This window comes from Chanos chanos, chromosome 1, assembly GCF_902362185.1.
Source record: "Chanos chanos chromosome 1, fChaCha1.1, whole genome shotgun sequence".
Classification (NCBI taxonomy): Eukaryota; Metazoa; Chordata; class Actinopteri; order Gonorynchiformes; family Chanidae; genus Chanos; species Chanos chanos.
Window position 1 is genome coordinate 54,732,845 of NC_044495.1, and position 15,089 is coordinate 54,747,933.

The following is a 15,089-nucleotide window of genomic DNA, read 5'->3' on the forward strand; positions in this document are numbered from 1 at the left end:
TCTTTGCACTTGGGTCCTGCACCACACCACCAGCGTGACAATGCTGAATGTTAAGCTAGTTCAAACAAAGCTATTGTTTTGTGTGTGTTGTTTTGTGAAGGACTATGCATTTTTAGTAATGTTTAAACTAAATTAGAGAAGGTTGAGTGATTCAAGTGGGTTCCAGTGACTTCAGTTATCTTTCAGGCCTCTTTGGAGGGTATAGAAATAAAAAACACTGTGATCATCATGAAAACAATAAATCTTAGTGTTGACCACACAGACCATAACAATGATCAGTTTGCTTCACTTCACATAAACAATATAGGAGGACACAGTTGACATAATATATATGCTATCATGCTATCATTTTGGAAACATGCCCCATACTATGGCTAGTAAAAAACAAGCTTGCAGCCAAAACAATGTTGAAAGGAGTGATTCTAGTAAATTAGTAAATCCAAAACTGTAACAGATGTTTCATTTATGTTTTATGGTCTTTGGGGGCCACAAATAATTATTATGAGCCCCTTACTTAATGAATTTTTCGTAGTATGCAACAGGTTTCAATAGATGATTTGCATATATATCCTGGGAAGAAATGCAGAATAGCAGTGCCTTGGACTTGTTCATGAATTGTTTAGTAATGCTACCAGCCACAAAATGCCTTCCCAGTCAAACCACTTCGGAAAAGTCCCTGCTGCACATTAACTACTTTCTTACAACAACCAATGACCATTAATGATCTGCTGTTACACTATCAGTAACCAGGTAAAGTATCATTTGACGTGAAGAGTTGGGACATATATGAGTCTGCTAGGATCATATGAGTCACAAAGGATCACTATTTGCTGAACATATCTCCCTCAGTAAACATTTACTGACATGTATATGCCCTCATTCTAATGAATTGTCTATGAAATAGTGTGGCTGTAAAAATAGAAATATTTTAGAGTTTTGACTCTTTTTGACAATATATGACTGAAACTATCTACATTCTATAAGTAATCTATTGTCTGTGTTGAAATAGACTTTTAAGTGACCCAAAACTGTCCTTCATGGCTTGCTTGTAAACACTAAACAATAATATAATAATAAGTAATTACATACTTTGATACATGGCTTCTTGAATACATGTTTAGGAGAGTTACATATCAGTTGACACTAGGTCTAGTAAATGTCAAAACACCATTGATTAAAAGGTTGTGTATAATTTGCCCATGGTCATGTCTCTCCATGAAACACTAAAATACTGGAAGATAACAGTCTTAAAAGCAAGCTTAAAATGAAGGATGTTTGAATGTGTTTAAAAGACAGAAAGCAGTCTGAGGAGTTCCCCAAAATTATTGCTCATTCACAGACCTATATAATCTCAAAGATGACCCAATTCACATTACTTGAAAGGGGAGTCAAGAAAGCTAAGGGCCTCATTATGCTGTTCGAAGGACACCTTGTAAAGTATCATGCCATGGCCAACGAAACCTCCTGCAGGCAAGAGATTGCTTTTACCAGGCAGTTATAATTTCATTATCTTTTACACAACACAATTTTTTCCTAAACATTTTCCTGATTTAAAAATAAACAAACAAGCTGACAAATAAACAGCCCCCCCCCCCCCCCATTTCCATCTTTTTTCCCTGTCTGCAAGGTTTGTCATTTAAAGTACCTTCCAGGTGTGTTTTTCTCTTCCTTGAGGATGATCATTAGCTTATAAAGATTTGAATTTATACCTTCGGCTGTGACCTGGCTGTACATGCTATGTGTAGAAATTAATCAGTTTATTGCTAGTTTTGAGAACAGAAAGTTGAGCAAATCCTATTGTCTGTATGGCTTGTTACTGACTGCATTCTACCACCATTCAGTTTGACAGTAACGTTCCCTCTCTCCTGTGTTAGAGTGTTCAGACTGACCTAACTGGAATTTGACCTGCCCCTTTCTCAAGCCTGCCCACAGACAATTCTTTGCCTCATTTTACCTGAACTGAATCCCTAATGTGACAAATTGTCTAGTTGTCATCTTGGTTTACAATGGACTCTCATAATGGGACATTTTCAAAATAGTTGTACCATCAGTGAAACCAACATGCAACAATTTAACTAAACCAAGCCCAAATCTCTCAGACTTCTCTGTGTTTTGGGGCTACAGTACACAAAGTATTGTCTTACATGCTATCGTCCTTTTTATTACATGCAAATAATCACTTTTTATTTTATTTACTCTTTATGCCTTGTGCTAATGTGTCGAACAACTTTTATAACACATGACAAGGCGAAAAGTGGAAAAAAATTTGTAAAAGTAGTGTAAATCTTGCACCTTCTGTAGAGAAGCGAGTATTCCCTTTGATACAAGATGAAAAAAAAAAGAGTTAAATTTCTGAATATTCCATTTTCTTATAGTGTTTTGAGACGGTTCAGTCTGTTGATGCATAAATGGTGAAAGTTAAACCAGAGATTTCTTTTCATGTGTTAAATTACAGAGTGCAAAATAAGCGTTCTACTCTCTTAAAGATTTGTTTATTAAGTCGGGCATTATTTCAAACAGATGCAGCAGTTCAATCTGTAAATCTATAATGAAAATAAATCACAGAATTGTTTAAAACATTTGATTCCTAATCAATTACAATGTAAATAGTTACAGGTAAATATAGATAGGTTACAATGCACAGCAGAATGCCTAAGCATCAGAAGAGAGACCTGTAGGTGGCACTATAGCACCACACTATAAAAGCAGTTCAAAGCAAAAATATCCTCTAAAAGTAATCTCCACAATTTTCCTTTATTCCCTCCAGTTTCCTCTGGAGTCCCATTTTTCAGTAAATCACATATATTTAGAAAACATTTCAAACTGGTAACATACATTTATAGAACTGTCTTTCGTTTTGATTCAGAAAATCTGCATTCATCTCATTCAATATTCTGTCTTCACTGTCAAAGTTATAGTCATTAGTTAAGATGAAAAAAAATAGAGAATCATTTGTCATTCAATTGAGAGACTGACAGTCTCTCAGTTGTAATATTCCACTCTGTATCAGATTTTGCAATTTGATAAGTAAGGTGCACAACTGAGAAACTGGCCTGGCTCTTCAGATAAGTATGATCTTTGAATCAGTACCTGTGAAGCATAAATGTAAATATATGTCAAATATATTTCAGTGTGAGGTTAAAAGGATTAACTGGTGAATTTAGTTAAAAGAAGATATTGTATATTACATAAAATATGACTTATGAGACTTACCACCTCTTAATGTGGCACCAAGATACGTCCTGTTTACAAAAATGTTGTATGCATATTTATCAAATATACTATTATCAACTAAACAATATATGCAAACTGTACATGCACAGCCTGGCACTGACAACAAATTCAAGTTCTCTCTATCAATTAATTTTTCACTACCAAAGTGCTGCATTTTACTTTACTTAACACTAGACATTTTGAAGTCTGTAACTGCATAAAGTAAATTTAGCTCATAGGTTTTGTATTCAGTAAGGTTTGCACCCACTTACCTGTGGATTTCTTCTTGTAGTAAATCAATCCAGCAGCTGCTAGGATGACCCCCAGCACAAGTCCAGAGGCTCCAATAGCAATCTTATTGGTGTCACTTTCTGACACAGATGGTCCTTTCAAAAACAGAGATAGTCACAAATTTGATAAGAACTATTAGTAAAAAGCCTCTCATGCATTAATCAGAAAAGATAATTTTGCTTTTTAAAAGTCTTTTTTTTGCCCATTGTGTCTATCCATACTGACAGCAACATTTGAACTTCTTGCCAAGACAAGGAGATTTGGAATATATCACATCTGATGTTGATTGCTTACCCAACTCAAATGTCATAGGCCTGCTAAAGCTGGCATGCTCCACCACACAAGAAATCTTCTCTCCTGATTTGGGGATGTAGTCCAGGCGGGAATGGATCTGGTAGTACCAGTCACCATCAGCCAACTCCTCGGTGGAGGTCACATCAGAGGTCAGTGGCTGACCATCGCTTAACCAGGTTAATTTGATGAGTTTGGGATAGAAACCATAGGCACTGCACATCAACACAGTAGGATGTACGCCAGTGCCCTTTTTGACAGACCTCACATGGACCTGCGGCGGAACTATGAAAATACCAAAAATGTAATATTGATGGACATACAGTTTCACAAATGAGTTAATTGTGTGTCATTTTGTCTGTCAGCCACTGTGTCAGAAAATAATGTTATAACGTAAATAATGAAATGAAAATAATATAAAAATCATCATTGTAAGGATAGTATGGAAAGCTGTCATTAGTTTCTTTGATTCACCATAATGTGGAGTCATGTTAGATGTATTGTTGGGATTTGCTCATTTCAAAAACATTGTTAAATGTGTGCTGCTCACCTGATTTTTCAGTAATAGCTGATATTTCATTTCCAGCATTGTTTCTGCAGTATCTGTCCAGTTCAACTTTCATCTGCTGGAGTTGGGCAGGGTTGTTGTTCCATGCCTCTGCGTTTTGCTGTCCAACTGTATTAAAACCCACATACTTGCCAAGTGTACTGTTGTATCGGATGAATTCAAATTTGTTAAAATTATAAGTCCGAATTAATTCCAGGTCTTTCATATCCCGTTTGAAATGGCACTCAGCCCTGAGGGACATATGATATCCATCTGAAAAAAGAAGAGAGCGAGAAATACATAACACCACTACAAATACAACATCAACAGCGGGGTTAGACGCTATACATATATTTATACTAGATATACATATATAAATATGCACACACCAAAAAAGAAAAAAAAGGCTATGTGTTTCTTTAAATAAAGTTAAACCACCACATATTTCAAGCAAATTCATTTGAAATATGTTACATGCTAACCTTGTACTAGTAACAAACCCTAACACATCTCTTTTTTATTTTTAGTTTTATGTGTATTGTAAGTACTTACCTGTTTCAGAAAAAACAGAGATGAGCACTGCCAGATTTAGGCATAGGAGATTTGGCCAGAACATTTTCCCTTAACTTTGAAAATAAAAAACTGAGAAAGGTATACAGAGCATGCTACTAATCTAGTGAGGTCTATAAACAGTTGTCCAGTTGAGTACTCTGCTGAGACAGCATCAGATGTTACCAGGCAACATTCCACTTTCATTGCAGGCTAGACAGATAGTACTAAATGCTAAAGGATAAAAAGTTTGCTCTCTATGGCGTGATTATAAATGTAAAGCATTTTTTTGTTTGTTTGTTTGTTTATTTTTGTTTTTACATTTTGTGATATTTCTCAGTACATTTCACCATCCAGGGTGCAGGATTACTCACATGTAAACAGAAATACCTATTTAATTAAAGGGCAAATTTTAATGCAATAAACCCTGTTCAATTTGTGATCCAGTTTCATCTTTTCAGCTGTGACCAATCTCTCAACACATCTCTGTCCAAATTTAAGATATGATGAGAACAGGACTTCTTGCTACTGATAATTATGGATATGCCTTAAGAATCCCCAAAAGAGTCTTCTGGACTTGTGAAAGCAATGAAAGCTGTGAGACTTTTTCTCACACAAAACCGACACAAATTTTCTGAAATTACACCTGTTTTCCAAAATCTAAAACACAAATCAAAATTAGCACACTATACAGGTCAAACCTCAGACTTCTCAAATAAATCAAACATTGCATTCAAGAACATGCTATCTTTCATCTGAAGTAAATGTTGCATTCACATGGCCCACAAAGAGCATCAAATACACTGTCACTACTTGAAAGCCACCAAACACTGCTGAGATTAATTGCAAAAACTTTTCTCATTAGAAGTGTGCATAAATCAATATCCCTACATATTTTCAGTACAACCTAAAAAATGTTGCCCTGTGCAACATACTAGGAGTAATCTATTTAGGTTATGCAAGTGTAATTGCAAGGCACAGCATCACAATGCTCAAATTTTTAATTTCCAGTTTTAATGGCAGACAAGACACTTGGGAAACAAGAACAAATGAAATATAACAGCCAAGAATTCAAATAAAATAAACACAATTTCTCTCTTTCTTTCCCTCTCTCTCTCCCTCGCTATCTCCCTCTCTCCCTTTCTCTCCCATACCCTCTGCCCCCCCGCTTAGTGGAATCCTATGTGTGCTATCTTGTGGCACTATACAGCATTTCACTGTTTATATCAGTGACTCTCAACTCCGGCCCTGAGGGCCCCCTGTCCTGCATGCCTTTGTTTTAACTTTTGACTAATTGATCAGTGGAATCAAGTGTATCAGTCCTGAGCTCAGGACTGTGTTTGACTGTAAACCTTGATAGAATGAGTTATATTATGGTGTAGTTTTATGGTATACTTTGAATTACAATACGTTATTTCCACAAATCTTGTTTGTGCATATTTCTTAAATGAAATTTCTTGGTTATCTGTTTCATAAGAGTAAACTAGGGAAAATAATTCAAGATTTTTCAAGATGTGCAATCCATTGCTGTACCATAATGGACTGGATAGTTAGTATGATTCTTCTGTTTTCAGTCCATGGGTGTCATGAACTGAGAATACATTGAATACAGACGCAGACAATCTTTATTCTCAATCCAAATTTTGGTCAATAAACAGGCAGGGTTTAGTACACAAAGCACTGACTACTGGGGACTAGGCAGATCTGATGTCAAAAACAAGTTAGGGTCAATACACTGGAGAGCTAACAGTGAGAACATGGACTAACAAGGCCAACAAGAAAAAAAAAAAATAACAGCAACAAGGAAATTTAGGAAATGAGGAACATGAAAACACTGGGGTATATATATGGACAGATACAATGAGGGAACAAACTGAGGACAAGTGCACACAATAATCAGGGAACAAGGTGATTAGCCAGTCAGATCCAACTTAGCTCTGATTGGCCAGGAGACTGTGAGATAGAGACAGAGACCTGACAGTACTCCCCCCCATCCCCCCACCCCCATCCCCATAATGTGCGACTCCTGAAGAGCAGCAAAACAAAATGCATCAGGGACATTTGATAGTGATCACTTCCATTGAGCTGAATCTTTGATGTATATGAACTCTGTTTGAACATGCATGATATCTATCACTGTTCATGCAGTTATACAACATTGCGGATATAATTTTGATACAGTAAAGATCCCAGATTTTTTTATTATTATTATTATTATTATTATTATTATTATTATTATTATTATTATTAGCTATGAATTTCTCTTACTGTGTAGTATTATGACATTCCAGAGATCTTTCTATAGTCATATATTGCTGATATGCATGTGTTAATACAGCAATTGTTACAGCAAAAATACTTACAGATGGAACATGGATTATTCATCTGCATTTCCACTCTCAGTTTGGCATATTTACTGCCTTTTTTCTCCTGCTACAGAGCAAGTGTCTCCAAAGCAAAGTTGCATGTGCAGAGACGCACTATTTCTTTAGTTTTGCCTGCAACGGTGCAGATATGCTATTGATGATTGGAGTTGGTGAAGCATGACGATGGTCTGGCAGACCCTCCCAGAATACAGACAGTTTTGGTCTTTGTGACAGCTGACCCAGATACCCAGAGTTTCAGAGAATTTTGTTTCTTTTGCTTTCTGTTGCTTTTACTCAAAAAGACCGTCAAAAGTTATCAAACACGCTGATCCAACTCATTAATAAATCAAAACACAATACACATATACGTGCACGCACGCACGCACGTCCACACACACTCACACACACACACACACTGACCCCTGGTGAATTTGACATCAGACAAACACAATTACAAAAAAGCAGCTGACTCAAAAACAAAGCTAAATATACATGAAACATTTTTTTCACAGTATTCCAGGACACTGAGTTTAGTCATCCTTCAGACCATCAAGAAATGGTAGCATAAGCCTGCGGCGTGTGTTGAATAAAACAAGGCAGTCAAGGCAGTGGAGGGTATCATGTTTTCTCATGGTGGCTATTGCCAAAAAGCTAGCTTGGGACAGCAACAGTAATGCAAACCATTGTCCACCTTTTCCTTCTCCATTTAGTCCTGCTACGGCCTCCTTTGTCTGCAAAGACATATTGAGAGTTGAATGTCATGAGCCTCTCTCCTGTCCTGAGTGACCATCAGTTTGTAACTTCATCACTCTGACTTTGGTTCTGTATAAAACATGAAAATTTCCGAAACTATAATTTTTTTTTTTTAATTTTAAACAGAATAGGGTGGATGTTGTGGATAGCTGAAATGAGTGATGTAAAGAGTGCGGTAGACACTGTTTATTTATATGAAAGATAATCGACCAGTGGGAGTTGCAAGGGGTTGTCAGAAAAATCTTCTTCTAAAATTCAATATATGATTCTAATCAGAGAGTATATTGCTTGCCGGGGGCATACTTTACACACTGCATATTTAAATTTTGCTAATGTTGTTTTAAAAGCACATGAATTGCCACCAGAAGAGGACTCGGGCAGGACGTTCTCTTTCAGCAATGCAATCACTTTTTGACTCAAAGAAGAAAAACCTCTACATATGCTCTGTCAATTGTGTTCTGTTTTTCTTTTTTTCTTTTTTTTTTATCTTTGAGTGTGTCAAAAACGTCGTTTGTTATGACAATTTATAGAGTCAATGCTTGTCCCATGTTCATATAAATATCACGTTTTAAGGTGTGTGCAGATGGTTTAAAATATGCGTGAGGTCCTGCAGAGTATGTGTACAGTTTTACAAAACTTCAGACAACATTTCATAAACATTATGTAAATATTTAAGAATGTGAGATATTGATGTGAGATATTGTAGTGATAGCATTACAATGGCTTTATTTGATTCTGAAATATATTTAAAGATTGATACAGGAGATGGGTTGGTGCTGCTCGCTCCCCTCACAGAGTAATTGAGTACCGATGCTTTAGAAGCTGATTACTCCAGCAAGCGTCCTCCTCCATGGCCAAAATAATGGTATTGATCTTTATCTGCTTTCAGCTTGCTCATTGTCATTTAATTCATGTCTTTAAAAAAAACGATTCTCAAAGCATTATAAAACATGATACATAGATGAGAAGGACAGTTGTTGATTCAGACACTGAATATTTATTAAAAGGAATTGCTGAATGGATCATCTTAAAAACAAGTGATTATAGCACTATATTTGCAAAGAAAACATATTTCTACTCAATAAAATCATGACATTCACAATTGTCAAGCATAATTATATTTATATAGCAAAAATGAATCCTTTGAAATTCACAAATAATAAGTATTATGCTTATTAGAGTACTCATAGACAGATTGAGAATTTTCAAAAGAAAAAATGATTTTGTTTATTTCTCCCAACAGTCGCTGGCCACAGTCATTCAAATAGTACTTCATGACATTTTCCAGTAGCTGGGACTTGACAGTGATTACGATAGTCTGGAAATGCAAGCCTGTAATTAGAAAGCAATAAATATCATATATTGGGTTGACGCATAAGTTCACTGATCATGAAAATTAAAACAAATTAAAACCACATCTTGTTTCTGTGGGATGTGCCATCCAATATATGGACATGGTACAACTTTTTACCCACTTGTTTAAACTAAGTAAATCTGATAATAATACATTTGCAGACCTAACAGTCTCATTTTTGCGGCAAACAGCAATAATTTAACTCAATGTCAGCTGTTCTCATTGACTTCAATCATTGCTTTTCGCGACAGTTATTAAAATCAATGAGACAGTTTTCGGATTCTCACACTAGGTAGATGGAAGTGCACTCACACAACAGCTAAGTGAAATATGTTGCAAATGGCCAATATATTCATCAAGGGCCCCATTTACATAACAGATAGCAGACAAATAGTTTGCTTTTACTCTCAGAGTGAAAGGACAGACTGACATATGTAGCGTCAAACTGACAGAGGGCTTTATTTTGACCAAAGAAAACACGGGCCACTCGACTGATATAACATGTTTGATAAACCCAGAGAGTTTTATTTATCTTCCCAGAAATAGTTTCCTTTGTAGATTAAGTCATCAGTCAAGGGATTCTTGGCCAATATCCTACACTGAGATTTTTAAACAGGATAACATTGTGTTGTTTTGTGGAGAGGCTTGACGCATGTCATTACCATGCTTCAAACCACAGTAGTCTGAATGTTTTGGTATTCACCACTCATATTGTCAATACTGTTATCTCATAAAATCAGCATGTACAAACAGGATATGCCCCAGTTTGTTAAGCAATAAGATTAACGTCCATCGAACCAGAGCCCAAGGCAGTGAACAGTTATTTTACTGATGGTGGTATTACAGCTCCAGCAGGCTACCGAGTGCGGTTGCACTCAGAGAACCTATTGCTGAGTACATGTTATTTCTCATCTGGACAGTGCATTTAGTAGAATGTATTTATTTTAAACCTGACCTGGTGGTTGTGCTTGAGAGAGAACATGAGAGAAGATGAATCTTAATAACATAACGTCAGGAAAATCCACTTGAATGAATATTGCATAGCCTCAACATTTATTTTAAATTATACTGACTAAAAATAAATCTGTATCACACGCTTTAGTAGCCTGTCATTTTTCTTGCAGTGTCAAAGTGTCCTTTTTAGCTTCATAACATGGTCTGTGCTGGCTTAGCCTCATGTTTGCACACCATTTTTCTCCTTTCGTATTTTGGTTCTCTTCCATATTTAAGCTTTTTTGTTGTCTTATTTACAAGGCACTGGATGAAGTTTTTATACAGTTCAAAGAATAGTTTGGGTCTATGCAGTTGACATTATGTGTTTAAATCATATTTAAAAAAAGTTAGAAAATTGTTTATTTCACTTGTGAATGTGTTCATTGCTGTAAGTGCGTTTAACATGTGATACTCTATGGGGCTCTGTTCTGGGACATTTGCTTTTTCCCTAACCATTTACATTTTAGTGACATCTTCCATGATAAAAAAAAAGTGTCATTCTTTTCATTAATCAAAGCTTGTGAATTCTTTAATAGTTTAACTGATGTTCCCTCTCTTGGGGAGACAGTAGATCGTAAGCACAGTGAGGTGCCAAAAAGAAAAATGTGCTGTGAAGAACAACATTTTAAATCTGATCCTCCTCTATGAGAAATAAAACTCAAAAGTGCTTTCAACGCAGAATCACAATTTTTCCTTACATTAGCCATAAGAAGCTGAGTTTCTTAGATAGGAGAGTGATCATGTTCCAGGTAAACAGAATGTGGCATATTTGCTGATCATTAAACTATTCACGTAGTCAAGACATTTTGCAGAATCTGTGAGCCATATATAGTTCATACATAGCAGGCACACACACACAACCCATTTTGAACATATGTCACATGCAGAGGAGAGCTTATTTTTAGGCCTGGTTTTTAAAAAGTAATGAGCACTTTTTAGTTTGAGTAAACATCTGCAAAATTCCTAATTAAAAAAAAATGAATTGTTGTTGACTGAAGGAGTTGAAACTGTTGTATTTTTTGTTCCTTGCAATACACAGAAAAAAAGACAGCTGAGCTACCTCTGAGGAGACTGCCTCTCAAATAATATGTTAAGGAAAGTAACAAATGGAGTTAAGCTTAAACAAATTTTTGAGGCATTTTGCACTGTAATTGGTGAACACACTGACCACTGGATGGGTCAGCAATTGCACTCATGCTAACCTTGGAAACATGCAGTCATCTTAGCAACAGATGTATTTTCATGTATCAAAAAATTTTCTACGATGCAGAAAGAACATAGCTGCAATGGCAGTGTTCTTCATGCTATCTTCTTTTCACTATGATGGTTTTTGAAAGGCTAATTCAGATTTATGAAACACTCATTTGAGTGAAAATATGTTTACCTGCAGTGTTAGTTGCAGTTGTTGCCTTTGACAAGGAAGAATGTTCCAACTGCCACTCCCAGCAGCCCTACAGTCAGACCCACTCCACAGAACACAGATGGACCAATACTGGGCACAGTAACCTCAGAATCTGCGTCTGTTAAACACACAGACACACACACACACACACACACACACACACACAATTCAACTGATTTATATTTACTTGTACGTACTGCTATAATCATCAAACCTTTGAGATGACTGCAATAAATGAAGAAACACATACATTTTCAAAAATGGAAACACATTCTGAATATTTGCACTTGTTTATATTTATTCATTAATCTATACAGTCTCCTATTCTCTCTTTCTTTCTTGGTTTTATTTCTTTACTGTTCTATTTATTTTATCTAGTTAGTTAGTTTATTCGTTTATTGATTTACTTCTCTCTCTCTCTCCCTTAAAATACCATAGTATACCATATTATAAAGAACATTCATATTTACTGTTTAACTACAGTACAACAGTGGCTGCTGGGGGAGGAGGGGGGGGTCTACATTAACGAAGTTACTTTTGATTAATTCTTTTAGCTTAACATTGCCATGATTTCACAGGCTACGATCTTTGCACATCCTGGACTCTTAAAACCTTACCCGAACAGAATTATCAGGCCCTGTGCACAGACTGGAGGAGTCTGGCCAGGTACCAAATGTTGTGAGATATACTGTTTTTGTTCTTTTTTTTTTTTATTTTATTTATTTATGTGGTATTTTTTTATGTTTGCCACTTGTCCTCTCCAGGGAAAGTAGTGAAAATGATGTAAGCTAAAGTATCATGTACTAAATCAAGAGGTATCCACACTAAGTATTCAGATCATTATGGAGTAGTGTTGTTTCAAACATAGACTCACCCCACTCTCTGGTTAGAGGTTGCTGCAGGCCCTGATGCCTCACTGTACAGGTGTAGATGTCCCCCTGTTCTGGAGTGAAGCTCAGTGTGGAGAACACATTATAGCTGCCATCCCTGTTGGGTCTAAACTGACTAAGAGCCATACCCTCTGTCACCTTCTTATTGTTCTTTGTCCATTCTACCGTGAGTGCAGGAGGATAGAATCCAGTCACATGACAAATCAGTGTGTTCCCCACACCATGTGTCACGTAATCTCTGGGGTAGATGGAGCTCACAGGTGGTTCTGAGAATACAACCATGGGTTCATCAGGCACTTATGGCAATATGACTGCAACATCAGAACAGGTTTTGATTTTCTGGTGTGATATTAGCAATACAAGATAATTAGGGCTTACCAATTACTTCCTCTGGATTATTGTTAGCCTTAATAGCAGTTTTTATGTTCTGCAAACAGACTTCTTGGTTGTTAACAGCACCTTCATAGGTTCCTTCTTCATAGCTCAAAGGATCTGCAAAGCCAGGCAGTGTCATCACCATTTTTTTCTCAGTGAAATCGGCATGCGCCATCTCTTCCCCATCAAGTCCAAATATCTTCTCTCCATATTTTGAATCAAAACAGTCATTTAGTGCTATGTCCACGTGATCTCCTGAGAGAGATTAAAAGATACTTACATTAGTACACACATTACACAATGAAAATCACTTGCTCAGATTTATTGGCCAAGTATGTTAGCACACACAAGGAATTTGATTCAGGCAGTTGGTGTCTCTCTAGTACTACAGACAGTGTACAGACAATGTACATATTATATATGGACAATACAATATACAGTGTACATATTATTTACAGACAATACACCATATACAAGCAATATACAGATTGTGTTAAACATCACAATATACATGATATACATAAAGTGTGTGTGGTAGTGCAAACAACAGTAATGTGCATCATGTATGGTAATGTATGGGTATTCGTACAATATGGTTTTGTAGATGTGAAGCAGACTGTGATAATTATCTGAAGAAGCAGGGGTAGCTATGGCATAACAGATGATACTGGTCAGCTATTTATGAGGTTAATGGCATGATGAAAGAAACTGCTCTTGTGTCTGGTAGTTTTGGTGTACAGGGATCTGTAGCACCTGCCAGAAGGGAGGAGTTAAAAAAGGTTGTGTCCAGAGTGTGAGGAATCTGTGCATGCATTCATAGTGTTGCATAATGACACTTTGAATAATTCTGAATTACTGACCTTGAAATAACACAAAAAGGCTTTAATTTGTAAGTGTTATCTTGAACTTATTATCTTTTTTGTAAAGTCAAATATTATGGAAGTGTTGCTTCGATTTATAGATTTCAATTTTAACGACAAACAGAAAGTAGCAACAATCTTTGAATCTGTACTGATTAAACTTTTATACAGCATTTTAGCAAGCTTTTATCAGTTTGTTACACTGAACTGTGCTTCTTTATTCAGAACTCAGTGAAAAGCTGTATTGATCAGTCATGGTTTATTTAAAATAAAAATCATTGACCTACCTTCAGCTTTCGTGGAGACGACAGCACTAAAAATTGCAAGGACAAAGATGTAAAGCCTCATCATTCAGTAAACTGTAGCAAAGAACCTAAACATCACAGACGGATTCCAACCACTGTGAAACACTGTGAATCTGTATTCCTTTTTTCTTTCTCACTGGAGCCTCAAGATGATACAACCCAATGAGATTACTAGTTTCACTCTGACATTGTTGTATCTAGGTAAGTTCCATTTCAGACTTGGTTAAACCTTAAACAGTGGTCAAGTGCTCAGTTACTTGGTCACATTTGTGTCATGAAAAAGACAATACAGTTTTAAGTTATGATTCCTCGTGTGTGTGTGTGTGTGTGTGTGTGTAACAAACAAGCTGAGGATACATCTGCAAATTTTTGTAATGTCAGTGAAGAAGACGGCAGGATCTGGCACCACATAATATAAAAACCCAGTTATCCTTAAGATGTCTTGCTGCAGATACACAATATGATGTACAATTCATGAATTAGGATGTGGAGGTGTAAGGTTTTTAGCTGCTGTTTCCTCTGCTAGTTGCCCATGGATGATGTGGATTTTTGTTTTTAGTGCTTTGTTTTGATTATGTTCCTTACCAGTGTTCACTTCATTTGTGGTCTCATGTGTTAATTAGTTTGCACCTGTGTTCTGTTAACTCTATGTATTGTTTTTGTTGCTTTGTGCTACCTTTGTTGTCTTTCATTGCCCAGGCTAGACTTCGTTACCTTATTAGTACATCTTAAGATTGGATTTCCCCAAAGAGCCTCAGCAAAACCTGTTTTGTCATTTTATTTACTAGTTGTAAATAAAACTAGTTGTAAACCGATTAAGGTGTAATACTATGGTAATTTCTCTTTTACTTGCCCTTTTGCTTGCACCTTTTGGCCCATTTCCTTTCTCAGGTAAAACTG

The 15,089-nt window shown here is 36.3% G+C and overlaps 2 protein-coding genes across 2 annotated transcripts; both read right to left on the bottom strand.

The window, feature by feature from the left end:
* Nucleotides 1–3,219: 3,219 nt before the first annotated feature.
* LOC115824884 (DLA class II histocompatibility antigen, DR-1 beta chain-like) lies at nucleotides 3,220–9,198 on the bottom strand. The gene is made up of 6 exons (XM_030788610.1): nucleotides 9,165–9,198; nucleotides 6,548–6,571; nucleotides 4,346–4,615; nucleotides 3,799–4,080; nucleotides 3,486–3,599; nucleotides 3,220–3,242 (listed from the first exon to the last, which is right to left on the bottom strand). The coding sequence occupies exons 1-6, from the start codon at nucleotides 9,196–9,198 to the stop codon at nucleotides 3,220–3,222; spliced, it is 747 nt and encodes a 248-aa protein (XP_030644470.1).
* On the bottom strand, nucleotides 8,992–14,235 carry LOC115824895 (HLA class II histocompatibility antigen, DP alpha 1 chain). The gene is made up of 4 exons (XM_030788618.1): nucleotides 14,172–14,235; nucleotides 12,634–12,915; nucleotides 11,742–11,877; nucleotides 8,992–9,342 (listed from the first exon to the last, which is right to left on the bottom strand). The coding sequence occupies exons 1-3, from the start codon at nucleotides 14,233–14,235 to the stop codon at nucleotides 11,750–11,752; spliced, it is 474 nt and encodes a 157-aa protein (XP_030644478.1). The 3' UTR covers nucleotides 8,992–9,342; nucleotides 11,742–11,749.
* Nucleotides 14,236–15,089: the final 854 nt, after the last annotated feature.

Bases quoted from the DNA above. Each gene is read 5' to 3' on its own strand.
- LOC115824895 (XM_030788618.1), bottom strand. From the start codon at position 14,235: ATGATGAGGCTTTACATCTTTGTCCTTGCAATTTTTAGTGCTGTCGTC. The intron at 12,916-14,171 runs GTAGGTCAATGA...TTGTATTCTCAG, and splicing joins CGTCTCCACGAAAGCTGAAG to AACCACCTGTGAGCTCCATC. The intron at 11,878-12,633 runs GTGAGTCTATGT...TGTGTTTAACAG, and splicing joins ACCTCTAACCAGAGAGTGGG to ACGCAGATTCTGAGGTTACT.
- LOC115824884 (XM_030788610.1), bottom strand. From the start codon at position 9,198: ATGAGTACTCTAATAAGCATAATACTTATTATTT. The intron at 3,600-3,798 runs GTAAGCAATCAA...TGTTTTTGAAAG, and splicing joins GCCTATGACATTTGAGTTGG to GACCATCTGTGTCAGAAAGT. The intron at 3,243-3,485 runs GTAAGTGGGTGC...TTTTGTAAACAG, and splicing joins CTACAAGAAGAAATCCACAG to GACGTATCTTGGTGCCACAT.